The sequence below is a fragment of the Diabrotica undecimpunctata genome, chromosome 3, assembly GCF_040954645.1.
Source record: "Diabrotica undecimpunctata isolate CICGRU chromosome 3, icDiaUnde3, whole genome shotgun sequence".
Taxonomy (NCBI): Eukaryota; Metazoa; Arthropoda; class Insecta; order Coleoptera; family Chrysomelidae; genus Diabrotica; species Diabrotica undecimpunctata.
In genome coordinates this window covers 49,786,274-49,800,874 of record NC_092805.1, presented here as the reverse complement: position 1 = coordinate 49,800,874, position 14,601 = coordinate 49,786,274, and the positions used below count along the sequence as shown (strand labels likewise).

Genomic DNA, 14,601 nt, shown 5'->3' with positions numbered 1-14,601 from the left:
ATGGAATGTGATAGTGACGTTGAACTTAAACAACTCGAAGAATTGCTCAACCAAGGACCTAATGATACTCCTGTGCAATCTGTTGCCAGTCTAAACGTCTCTTAAATTGACTGGCACGTATTGGCAATAGTACATAAGTAGGTACCAGAATTCACGAAAAAATTTTAGTTTATCGTGACTTTAGACGAACAACTAATACGCTTTGGCAGAGAAATTGTTTAGATAAAACGACGCAGATTATATGGGATACCACCAAAAACCAAAAAAATGCTGTCTGCAGGACAGCATTTGCCTATTGAAGAGACAACTCGGCGAAGATGCTACCGATGTAATAAAATGAAAAAGGAACAAAGATCTCTTGTTGCCAGTGTAACGTTGCGTTAAGCATGGATTGTTTTAAAATATTTCACATTTTTATTATTAACATAATTACAGTTAGTTATGCGTCTACTGGGACACATATATATATATATATATATATATATATATATATATATATATATCCCACCATAATGACGTAGAGGTATTGGGACGTGTATGTCCCATAGTAATAATGGACAGAAGATATACAAATAAATTTAACAGATTGTGCAGAGGGTTTAAAAATAACATCATTTGTCTAAATAATTAAAAACGTTCCAAGTTTACAGAAATTAAAAAGTTGCCGCTTTTGAAACATTTTTGCTTTTTGCTAGTATTTTCAAGTAGGAAAAGTACTAGCAAAAAAAAAAACATTTTTTGCTAGTACTTTTCCTACTTGAAAAATTCGGTAGTCCGCAGTTATGATGAACTGGATAGTATTAACACAGTGGCATCAGCTATCTTGTAGATACAGTAGAGCGTCGATTATCCGAACTAATTGGGGGACATATGTAGGTGTTCGGAAAATCGATTTGTTCGTATAATCGAACCATATTGATTATAGTCATACATATTTATCCACAAGTGAATAAAAGCCATATTTATATTCGCTCCGTGCGTGACTGACGCGACACCTACCGCCTTCATCTGACAGTTTTGGACCTCCCAATTTGAGGTTAAACATATGATAAATACATACCAAATTAAAAAATATTAATAATTAGTTTTTTAATTATATTTTTCCAGTTTATGTATGAAACGAATATAGTATTAAGAACTGGGTTTCCAAAAATTCATCATTTATCTTTTTAACGCCAAAACAGAAAAGAAATGGAAAAATCTAGTACTGACAAATCACGTTTGTCATATGGCAGAGCATGTAATTAAAAACAATAATAGTTAAAGGTATGAAATAAAACTCAAGTCATCAGGCAGGCAATTTGATCATAAAATTTTGGAGTCCAATCTGAACCGTCAGCATCAAAAAATGAGAAACAACTGTTTTGATATATATCTACACCTATTTTATGTATCTCCTGTATAAAGAGACATAATATGTAAGCATAATATTATCTTAAATATTTTTTTATTATAAAATAGATGACTCAGTCAGTATTGAGTTCCTTTAAAATATATTTATTCTCTAATAACTTGCAATTTGCAATCGTCACCATTGATAACCGATATTATTGTCGAACTTTTGTTTTTGTACAAGCCTTCTGTCTTGCCGGTGTAAAGTCGTCTGCTGAAGTTGATATTTATTGTGTTTTTGCGTTTGAACTAATTTGTACCTTACTTTCATCATTATTATTATATTGTTTGGTAAGTAAATTTTGCATATAATAATCGGTAGGTTATAGTAATATATATATTTTTTATTTTACTAAATTTCATTATAATTTTTTTCTAAAATACTATTTGAATTATAAATCAGAACTTTTCTTTATTGCAATATATTTTGTTTTTATTTCAGTAAAACCGCTTGGAAATGAGTGACAGTGAATCAGAATACGCAAACCACTGTTGGGTATGGGTTATTGCCTAACAGATAATTTGTATACATCTTCTCAGTTGGCAGACATACTAATAAAACAGAAAACAGATGTGTACGGAACTTTGCGTTCGAATCGTAAAGAAGTTCCCATAGAATTACAACGGAAAAAGTTGAAGAAGGAAGAAACGATCGCGTTTCAAAAGGGGAAAGTAATGGTGCTGAAATGGAAGGACAAGAAAGATGTTTGTCTTTTATCTACAGTTCACAACCCACAACTGGAGATTACAAGAAAAAGAGATAGAGAAGCAAATCACATTTTTAAACCGAAAGTAGTCATCGACTATAATGATACAATGGGAGGTGTTGATTGGCTAGATCAACATTTTCATGACTACCCAATAACGAGAAAGAGGGGAAAAAAGTACTACAAAAAGATATTTTTTCATTTATTGGATATTTCGGTATGGAACGCATTTGTGTTGTACCAAAAAAATGGGGGCCAAAAAAGAAATTTGGAATTTAAAAAAAATTTAGTGGCGAGAATAATTGAAACTTATCATACACCCACTAAAAAAGCTGGAAGACGTAGCATACAACCTGGACCTTTGCGTCTAACTGAGAAGCACTTTCCGGAATATGTTCCGCCAACCGAGAAAAAGGCTAATCCATGTAGGTATTGTGCAGTATGTTGCAACAAAAGAGACGAAAAAGGATAGAAAAAGCGAAAAGAAACCAGATACTTTTGCAAAAATTGTAATGTGGGATTATGTGCTGTGCCGTGTTTTATGGTGTAGCATACACAATTGAATTTTTAATTTTAATTTTTTTTATGTGTGTATGTGTCAATAAAATATTTTGAATTATTTATATTTTTCATATAAATCATACTACGATTTACCTATTCACAGTATTTCCTCTGCACAAAATTTTTAAATTTCAACGGAATTGCATACAAAAAGAGTGCGCCATTTTCATCTATAGTAATTTGTAGGACTATTGGCATTATATATATATATATATATATATATATATATATATATATATATATATATAATATGCTATATTATTAGTATATGTATGAAAACAAAAATAAATATTTCGCCTGACCCCCCAGGAAAAGTAAATGTTCTACGCCACTGAAAATATTTTTTTTATTTAATTATAATCAAAACAAAACATTTTTACTAAAAAAAAATTCCATCATTTTTTGACCATAACTTCAAAATTAATGTGTACGTTAAGGGGTTAATTGCATAAAAATGAGGGGCGAACGTATATAGAAAGTGCCGGTTTAGTTAGCTACAAATGAACCCTCAAAATTGCGTTTGCGGTATTGCCATGTCCTTATTATGTATATGTTTTATGCGTCGAATATGCTTTGAAACAGTACATTTTTATTATATTATTTTATGGAATCTGGTTTTTTTTTTTAATTTATATAAAACACGAACGAATGATTATTTGTTTCATTTGATAAATAAATATTTCGCCTGACCCCTCCCGAAAAAATAAAGGTTCTACGCCACTGAAAATATTTTTTTTACTCAATTATAATCAAAACAAAACATTTTTACTAAAGAAAAAATTCCATCATATTTTGACCATAACTTCAAAATTAATGTGTACGTTAAGGGGTTAATTGCATAAAAATGAGGGGCGAACGTATATAGAAAGTGCCGGTTTAGTTAGCTACAAATAAACCCTCAAAATTGCGTTTGCGGTATTGCCATGTCCTTATTATGTATATGTTTTATGCGTCGAATATGCTTTGAAACAGTACATTTTTATTATATTATTTTATGGAATCTGGTATTTTTTTTTAATTTATATAAAACACGAATGAATGATTATTTGTTTCATTTGATATTAGTTGCAGTTAGTTATTAGAAAATAATTTTATAATTGGCCGTTGGTAGATTAGCGGATAAACTTGGCAATACTGTCAAAACTTTCAAAACACTAGATGCCAGATTGCAACAGATGTTCAACAGATTTCAATTTTATGACTATTTTCTTATAATTTTGGGATGAAATGGTACCTGAATACCGTTTTGTTAATGTATTAGTTAGTAACTGGAGCTTGTTCAGATCGTCACTACATTTAAATTGTGTGAATTTGTGTGTTCGGTAAACAAAATTTCAATTTAAAATAATGCATCTTCTTCTTCTTAAAGTGCCTATCCGTTCCGGACGTTGGCGATCATCACGGCTATCTTCACTTTGCTTATTGCAGCGCGGAACAGTTCAGTGGTAGTCGTGTTATACCACTTTCGCAAATTTTGAAGCCAGGAAATGCGTCTTCTTCCCGGTCCTCTCTTACCATTTACTTTCCCTTGGAGAATCAGCTGGAGAAGGCCGTAACGTTCTTGGTTTCTCATTACATGACCTAGATATTCCAACTTTTTAGTTTTGACGGTCATGAGAATTTCACATTCTTTCCCCATTCTACGCAGGACCTCCACATTAGTAACTCTGCCAACCCAGGATATACGTAAGATGCGCCTATAACACCACATTTCGAAAGCTTCGAGCCGATTCATAGATGCAACAGTCAGTGTCCATGCTTCCATTCCGTAGAGCAGAACTGTGAATATGTAGCAGTTCAATAGACGGCATTTTGTTTTTAATGATATGTCTCGACTGTTGAAAATAGTTCTCATGAGAACTATAAAATAATGCATAAAATTGATTATTATATCGCATGCTCTTTCGTTATTTATTAAAACGACACGGCAACACTGTCAAATACAAAACTTTCCTTCATTTGTAGCTAACTTCACCGGTACTTTCTATATACTTTTGCCAAATGAGGTTATGTGATATATACTTTCTTATATTAATAGTACCAATCCATCTTCTTCTTTTCTCTAATTTAGATGTAATCTTTGGAAACCTATAAAAACTACACTGACTATTTTTGCTATTACTAACACAATTAAATACGCAACATTTATTTGCACTTATTTTTGATAAAGTTTATGCGTAAAAAGATACGTTCAATTTTGTCATATTTCTCCGCTAGGCACGCTGGCATCGTTTTAAGGTACCCCTACCATGATTACGCATGGAGCCAATACCTACATATTTATTTATATCTTTAATGACAAATAGAAATTAAACAAAAAAGTGCAGTCTTTGCAACAACATATTTTTAGATACAATATTGAAGAAAATTCAAGATATTTTAAGCGTTAATTACTAACACTTAAAAAATCTTCAATTTTCGTCTCCTACCCGTTTACGAGCGGTTAGGTCCCGTATTTTTTTACGGACAGTTATTTAATACTGGCCACTTTCAGCTTGTGTTTCAAACCAACGCACGGCCATATCTAAGCAAAAAAAGCTTCTGAAGCACCAATTAAGTATGTTTTCATTTTCATTATCTGAACTTGCAGTTGATGAGGTGCTAGATGTGGTGTCAGTTTTATTATTTATTTGCTCCATAATTTCACCTACTTGCATAATTCGGTACCTGGCATCATCATCGTCGAAATCCATCCATTGTTGAATTTATTCATCACATCCGTAGCAATTGAATTTTTTTAGCATATCAATCCTTTCAGACTTATGTTTCTGTTTTTCTTTTGCATATTCGCTTATTTCCACTATTTCACTATTTTCCATTAAACACAAAACTTTATTCCACGCTTTTTTCAAGTTCTGCTCTTTTACACTGTTCCATGCTGCTCCGATCATGGGACTTCAAATCATGGACAAATCGGGACATGCACTTCAAATCAATTTTTCCATGATTTATCAGGCTTTCTTTTCCCTCCTCTTCTTTTTCCAAAAGTAACTTACGTAACAATTCTTTCAAATTGAGCCCAGTTTCGTCTGCATTATAAACGTTTTCGAGTGCGTAAGTTTCTTCCTTCAGTTATTCACTTAGTCTTATTTTGAATGACTCTGCTGCTGATGAATCAGCAGATAGTTTTTCTCCTTGTATTTGAAGCTCACAAATGCCATGTCTCGACTTAAATCGTTTTAACCAGCCTGTACTTGCTTGAAAATTTGACGAATCTCTGAGTTTTTCATTGAATTGAACTGCTTTTTCACACAGAATCGGACCAGAAACAGGTTCTGCCTGGGATCTTTTTTAAGTTAACCACTTATATACAGCATAGACCGACAATACTTTCAAGAATATGATGCATACACTATTTTGACCGATATTAAATAACTCTCTTATCTATGTTAAATGACGAGTGGCAATGAATTAATGAATCAGCGTCTTGTAAAAATTGTGGGAGTCGGGAATTCGGATAACGGGTCGTTCGGTTGATCGAAGTTCGAATAATCGACGCTCTACTGTAGTACATATTAAATTTTCCGATTATTGTGCATGTAAGGTTAATAAGAAAAGATTAACGTTGTATTTCGATGGTGTACACATTTTCAGAAATGGTAGATGTACATTTACTTTTGGGTAAGTTTGGTCAGATTAAATTAGGGATTCAGATAATTATCGGCAATCACGAGAGAATACCACGTGAATAGTGAAAAGAAACCTTGCCGCTGGATCAACCCAAAATCTTTTTACCTTCTATTAAAGGTGTCACTGACCAGCAGAAAGATCAGCAGAACTCTTATCCCAGCTTAACATCAAAACTATCTTCACTACTCACTCCAAGTTGTCCAACCTCGTCAGATCCGTAAACGACCAAATCCCCAATGAAGACCATGGTGTCTACGAAATACCTTGTTCCAGTTGCCCACGTTCATACATAGGACAGACAAATCGACGAATCCATAACCGCATTTACGAACATTCTCTATCAGTCAAACATTCCGATACTACTTCAGCCCTAGCCCAACATCATATTCAGACAGTTCACAAAATAGATTTCGAAAAAGCAAAAACCATAGCTCCCATCCGCTCCTTAAAATCGAGAATCATTCGTGAAGCCCTATATATATATATATATATATATATATATATATATATATATATATATATATATATATAAATAATGTTATGTGTACGTATGTATGTTAGCCTTCCAACCTTATTTGCAACAAGTTTCGTATTGCATAATTTCGCCCAAAGTCGATTTAGCAAATACATTGTTGTTAATTTCAAAGTTTCTCTACTATATCACACCCCTCGCTGGCACAGTTCCGAAATTATTATTTGCAAAGTAAACTTACAAGCCAAAGTTTCAAGCCAACCTTAATCCGAATTGAAAACAAAGTAAATATGACATAATTTCGGCGCTGTGCGTATCGCTCAAACTTCGTATTTCCACGCGTACCTTTTGATATACTTTAGAAGTGTATTTTGTAGGTACCCTTTCTTGTTTTCTTAATCCTCTTTTCTCAAACCGATCTAAATGTGGAAAGCCACTTGTTTCTGCTTAAATATTATTGGATGTAGAATTTATCTTTATTACTGGGAATTCAATGTATACACTCACTGGCAAACGGACCGACACCCTTATAATTTCTAAAGAAATTGCTTTGATCTTTTGATTTTTTTTTTTGGTTATTTTTACAAATTTGGTAAACGATACTTAGTTCAGCAGAATATCTAAAGATAGTTTTTAACGAGAAATGTCTTTTAAATCGAAATTTTCCAGATATTGTTAGAAAATTTTGAAAGTATTATAGTTATCATCTTACCTTTACTTCAGTGTTAGAAGGAGTCTGCGCATTTTCAATTGTTTTTACTATGAAATTTCTGTTTATTAATGTCAAAAGTGTTTATTATTATCGTGCTCGTGAAAATTCCTAAATGTCTTTGAGTGCAGATATTGTTGCATCTATTTTGCTCTTATTCAGGACGGAGGTCAAGTTTACGTAAACAGATACGGAGTTTCACGCAGTACAGTGCAACGTGTATTTTCTTGTTTTATAGAGACAGGAGATTACACTCGACGTCCTGAAGCAGGTCCCCAGAGAAGAACTACTCACCAAGATGACCGTTTTATAGTGTTTTATAGTGTCTTCAGTACTAAGAAATCGTCATTCAATAACTAAGAGCTTAGAAACAGTCTGCAATATGTCAGAAAGGTAAATATTAGTAAACGAACCATTAGAAGATGGTTAAATGAGGCTAATATAAATACTCGAAGACTCACTACAGGACCCGACCTTTCCAGGGGACATTGTATAACCAGATTATATTTCACTAGGGAGCATCGTAATTGGAATGTAGACGACTGGAGAAATGTGATGTTTACTGATGATTCTACGCTGAATTTTGTCTACGTCTCCGGATGGTCGCAGAAGAGTCTGTCTGGAGAAAAGATAGTGCACTTTTTAGTAAGTTTTCAAGGAAGTTCTGTTATGCTATTGGCTGATATATCTTCGAAGTCGCGTACAGAATTGTTGTACGTTGTCACTAGGGCATCTCGGACCGCTGATAGGTATACATATGAGATACTGCAAAATTATGTTTTACCATTTGAACCATTTATTGAGATAACTTTACATTTATTCATGACAATACACGCTCACATGCTGCCCGCATTGTCAGATTATCTATAATATAAAAATGAATCGCAAAATGTGTTGGTAAGTGCATAACTCAACAACGCATGGACCAATCTTAAAAATTCTTTTTTAAAATGTTCCTTGAAGTCTAAGGATGGTTTTTACGACAAGAAAAATTCGAATAATTTTCGGAAAAACCCTAAAACAGCCCTTTTCTTTTTCCCATACAAATATTTTCTAACTAAATGTAGAGTCAATTTGAACTTTATTGCTATTCAATAAAGTTTATATTAAATTACAAGCACTCACTGTTATCGTTGTGTTCATCACACAACCGTGTTAGGAACACACCAATGTTGGTGTGTTCCTAACGTCGAAGAGTCAATTTGCGCTTTATTGTCGCTGCACAAAATTCAAATTCAATCAAATGTATGTGTGTGCGTATGAGTGCGTGTTCGCGTTGGAGGATCTAATGCGATCACACAAAAGTGATAATATCGAAAAGTCAAAAAATGTAAGAGCTATAGATTTGATTGGGCTCGCAATATTCTTTCCTTTGTTTTAGTTTCGGAACGCGACATAAATTTCATTAGTTTCACGTCATTGCATATGTCAAACAAACCGCGTTAAAAAGCTTGTATATTATCTTTAATAATTAATTTATTATTAATTTAATATACTCTATACACATACAACATTGTTTTGGCTTAAAGGACTTGACTCCAAGTCATATCAAATTTAAAAAAAGTTAAAAAAAACTAAAACGTAGTGTTATATCCTCTTTGATTATATTCTCTTTCACAGATAAAGTAGAGATACTTTAACAGCAGACAACAACAATCTGTCAATTTGCCGGTGTACATAAGAGTACACACACGTGTTGTTTTTCTTGGATTTTCTGTTACCTTATCTACTCAGTTTTCTTTTGTCAACTTGATAAACGAAACAAATTCTCCAGTTTTCTTCGATTTATTTTTGATTGATTGTTTTATATCGTGTTTTGTGCAGTGTTTTTCTTGGTGTTTTATTTATTATTATTTAAATCAGATTGAGATATATTTTATTTAAGTTCTGTGTATCTTTTTCGTCATTGATTGCGTTGGTATTTCTTTTTATTTCTATTGATTCGTATATCTCCCTCTTCTTTATGTTTTGTTCGGTTTTTAAAATTTTTATGTTTTCGAAGTCAAATTTATGCTTCTTCTTATTTTCATGTTTTGTGAGCGCAGTGATGTTGTTCCTGTCATATTTGAGAGAACGAATTCTGGATTGAAACAGTTGACTGGTTTGCCCGATATAGACAACAATAGATCTATAAAAAAACTTACTGTATGATAACTTTTTTAATACAAGTTATACAATACTTTAATACAAGTCAAGGGGCTTTTTCTATATGGAATAAATCTCAAAGAACTGTTGTAACACTGCTCCCTCCTTTATAATTATTTGCCTCGAATAACTGCTCTATTAGGAACCGATTCAAGCTAACAGGATGGATCAGTTCCATGGTATGGAGCTAAGTTCTCGATATGAACTAACTTGGGTTTACTTCTAGCTGAAAAGTGGATACGGTAGATAAGATCGTGTATTTTCTACAGGACTGTACACAGTCCTTACAGTTTCGTTGAAGTTTCGGACAAAGTCCTTTTTTACGTTTGGTATTGTGGGTCTCTTCTTGGACTTAGCTTTATTACTTTGAAGCTTCAAACTTTTACGAGCAAATTCGTAGACTTTCTCCAATTTTTCTTTAAAATTTCTGATGTACATCAGGTATGAACTTTCTTGTTCGCAGGGAGCAATCTTCCGAAAATAAGATCTTGAGGAAGCTTCATTTCTATTCCGGTGATCATCATCGATGAAGAATAACCGGTTGCTTATTATTCGGAACTGCTACCAGGAATAGAGGTATCCCAATCATTTTGATTATCAGCGACAAACGTTAAAAGGTATTGACAAACAGTTCTATTATGTGTTTCGACCATTTCGTCTGGTTGTGGATGGAAACCCGTAGTGCGAGTTTTCTTAATACCCAAGATTTTCATTAATTCTTACCATAATTCTGATTCAAAATTTCGTCCTTGATCAGAATGGAACTCTAAAGAAACTCCATGTCTTGATATGACGTATGTTATGAATGTTTCTACTAATAAAGTTGCTTCCCCTTGTTGATAACAAGGGGTGCAATTTCAGGCTATTTTGAAAAATAATCTATTGGGACCATTAAGTACTTGTTTCCTCTCTCTGTTATCGGAAGTGGACCGAGAATATCCACTGCAAAGTAGTTCAAAAAGCTCTTCGTAAATATAATGTGCCATTTTACCACGACTTCTTGTTCTAAGGCCTTTTCTACCGTTACATAAATCACATTTCTTACACCAATCTTCTACATCTCGTCGACAATTGATTCAGTAATATCCGTCTCGAATCCGTCTATGAATGCAAGAATAGGACGAGAGCATGTTTTTATGCCGACTATAGGAAGGCATAGCCTACACAACATCAGTAGCGATAATGGATTACGACTGATAAACTTAGCAGCAGCACTGAACATAACCGTCGCTAGCACCTATTTTGAACACAAGAATATACACAAGGTAACCTGGACCTCCCCTGATTTAAGAACAACTAGTCAGATTGATCACATCTTAATAGATTCAAGACACGGAACGGACATAATAAACTGCAAAAGTTATAGAGGCGCAAACATAGACTCAGACCATTGTTTAGTGATCTCAACACTAAGGGCTAGAATTTCAAACTCCAACAAAGAAAAAGAAATAAATAGAAAGAAATGGAATGTACAGAAGCTGAGAGATGCAACTGTTGCAAAACAGTACTGGGAAAATGTTACCAATAGGTTAAGGAATCAAAGTCTAGGCGAAGAAGACCAGAGAGATAGACTCATTCTGGAACAGGATAAGGGAAGATATTGAGTCAGCAGCACAAGATGAAATAGGAACAGAAACTTGTACCCAAAAAAATCACTGGTTTGACGATGAATGCAAAGACGCAACACAGAAAAAAAATGAAGCCTATGCAAAAATGCTTACCCGCCGAACTAGAACAAGTATAGAGAATTACCAAACAAAGAGAAGAGAAGAAAAGAAAATACACAGAATGAAGAAACGAAACCACTTAAAAAAGGAACTTCAATATATAGAAAACCTCAACAGAGAGAAAGAATTCAGAACATTCTATAAGAAAGTTAACATCAACAGAAAAGAATTTAAGGCAAACACAAATCAATGTAGCAGTTTAAATGGCGATCTCTTAACAACAAGAACAGACCTACTAAACCGATGGACGGAATATTTTAACCAGATACTTAATATAGAGGAAGAAGAAAACTCGGAAGACGAAAGCTGCGAGGTAAGCGGAGCAGACGAGAGATCCTGGAAGTTAAAGACACTGTAAACAAACTAGCCAGTAACAAATCACCCGGAATAGATAATCTCCCAGCGGAATTATATAAAGAAGGTGGCCACGATATCATAATAGCCCTACAGCAGCTTATAAAAGAAATATGGATACAGAAGTCCCTTCCCAATGATTGGAATATTGGAATACTTTGCACCATACACAAAAAGGGTGATATCTTTGAATGCTCTAACTATCGAGGAATTATGTTCCTAAATGCAGCGTATAAAATATTCTCCAATATACTATGCCATCGTATGGCACCATATGCAGAGCGAATAATAGGACAATACCAGGCTGGTTTCAGAGGTGGTAAATCAACAATTCATCAGATTTCAACCCTAAGACAAATTCTAGAGAAAACACTGGAATACGGTGTAGACACGCACCACATATTTATAGACTACAAGGCAGCCTACGACTCTGTAAATAGAAGAGAATTGTTTAGAGCAATGATAGACCTAGGAGTACCAAATCAGTTGGTAAGTTTAACCAAACTAACCCTTGAAAAAGTTGAATGCAAAGTACGAATCCAGGGGGAACTCTCTGAAAAAGTAATACGTACGTCACAAATCACAACTACCGGTTCAATATAAAACAAATCTGTGCAAATCTTAGCATATGCTGATGATATCAATATTGTTGGGAGAACGGAAAACGCAGCACGAGAGGCGTACGTAGCATTAAAGGAAGCGGCTACAAAAATGGGTTTAATAATAAACACCAACAAAACAAAATACATGAAAATAGGTACGCAACCACAAACACTACGGCCACTTGTTATAGAAAATGACGTCATCGAAGCAGTTAACGAATTTGTATACCTGGAAACGCTCGTCAATACTGAAAATGACACTACCGCAGAGATAAACCGCAGAATTTGCACGGCTAATAGATGCTATTTTGGGCTTAATCTCCTTTTTAAATCTACAGTTATATCAAGAAATACAAAAGTAAAACTCTACAAAACAATAATACGCCCAGTCCTAACATATGGTTCAGAAACCTGGACTTTAACAAAAAGCAATGAAAGCATGTTAGGATGTTTCGAAAGAAAAATACTAAGGCGCATCTATGGAGCGGTAAATGAAAATGGTGTCTGGAGAAGACGATACAACTTCGAACTCTATAGGATATACCAGGAACCAGATATCGTAAAACACATAAAGATAGGACGTCTGAGGTGGGTAGGCCATGTAATGCGGATGGAGCAAACCGACCCAGCTAGAAAAACGCTCCTTGATAGACCTATTGGTCAAAGAAGAAGAGGAAGACCCAGAACAAGATTCCTAGATAACATAGACCAAGATATGAGAAATATGGAAATACGTGCTTGGCGGAGGAAGGCGATGGATAGGGACGACTGGAGAAAAATTCTTGAGGAGGCTAGAACCCACACAGGGTTGTAAAGCCAAAATGATGAATATCCGTCTCGAACTCTGGCCAGTGTTCTTTTGACTCTAAAATGTCTTCCAGAAAGAATAGTCAAGTATTATGTTATTATTGAAAAACGAAACTTTTACCTTCTATAATTTTTTTGTAGAAGCAATATCTCTCGAGTAATAGGCGAAAATATGGGTGCAAAATGCAAAAATTTCGATTTTTTTTTTCAGATTTTGTTACATAAAAAATTAAGCGAAAGGTTTGCGACTGGCGCATATCGTGATTATTGATATAAGGTACATCCTGAAGGGCTTCCATCAAAAAATAGACTTAATGGACTACTTGAAATTTTTACATGATCAAAATTTTTTTTTATATGTAGATAAACTCCAATATTTGTAACATATTAGTATTCGTTCATCTTTAAAATTTTTTCAAAATATCGAATTTTGTATTTTGTAAAATCGAATTTGGTTGTTTTGTAACATAGTTTTCACATGAAGAAAAAATATTTCGCATTCCTTATGTTGTTTTTTTATGTTTTACGTAAGGATTTTCGCCATCTACTTTTTGTTTTCTTGATCCTCATTATATATTTATGTTAGCTACAACCTGTTACATTCTAGATATCTTATTTCAGTATTTAAAATACAGAAAAATAAACTGAACAATAAAAAAAACTTGCTTTACTTTGCTCCGACTACTCATTTTTAGTTTTGTAAACTTCTTTTTACGTAAATACAAATAGACAGTTAAAACGTCTAACCTCTAATGTGAAAACTACTAAACATGTACATTACATAAAAAACTTTCTAAACAACATAGAAAAATCAAATTGTTGTCAATTTAAAATTAGTATTCTTCTTTCTTTTAAATAATTTTTATAGCATCCAAATGGTAAATCAACTATTACCGAAGTTTTTGTTTTTAGGTAAAATAAATGCAGTTGTTTTAATAATGTGCCCCACTTCAAGGATTGCAAAACTATTAGCAGGCTCATCCGATGGAAGACTCAGATTGATCACGGAAAATGTCCAGAGGGATTTGCAAAGCTCATTCCAGAATTTCGTTAAAATACAAATTGTACCAACACCCTTAGCAGATAACAAATAAATTTAATTTAAGATAACGTTCTTTCATTTTATTTATGGTATATCCACCCAGGGCTTAAAGGGATAGTGTCCTAGTATATACTAGTAGTCCCCTACTCAATTCCTATCCTCACCTCCACGAAGTGTTGTCTTGACCACACGGGTGAATTCCGGCCACCTGAGCAACCTTGCTGGAGATTAGGTATCCAATGGAAGGTAGGTTTAGGGCAAACTGGAAACGGAGACATGGTCCTCCGAAAATGAAGTTTTGCTACGGGCCAGGGGTTCTTACATGTAAAACACTAATGCTACGAAATGAATAATATTGCCTCAGAATAAGACAGATATCAAAATAACAGAAAAGCTACGAACAAATGATATTCCATTGGAGGAATATGGAACGTTTTAAATTGGTACCAATCT

General features: G+C 33.9%; 1 protein-coding gene across 1 annotated transcript in view; it reads left to right on the top strand.

The window, feature by feature from the left end:
* The window catches only part of LOC140436775 (GTPase Era, mitochondrial), a 30,869-nt gene extending 16,653 nt beyond the window's left edge, over positions 1–14,216 (top strand). Inside the window, exon 6 of the mRNA XM_072525861.1 lies at positions 14,019–14,216. Coding sequence (XP_072381962.1) covers positions 14,019–14,200 — 182 coding nt within the window. The 3' untranslated portion in view covers positions 14,201–14,216. The remainder of the gene's footprint in view (positions 1–14,018) is intronic.
* Positions 14,217–14,601: the final 385 nt, after the last annotated feature.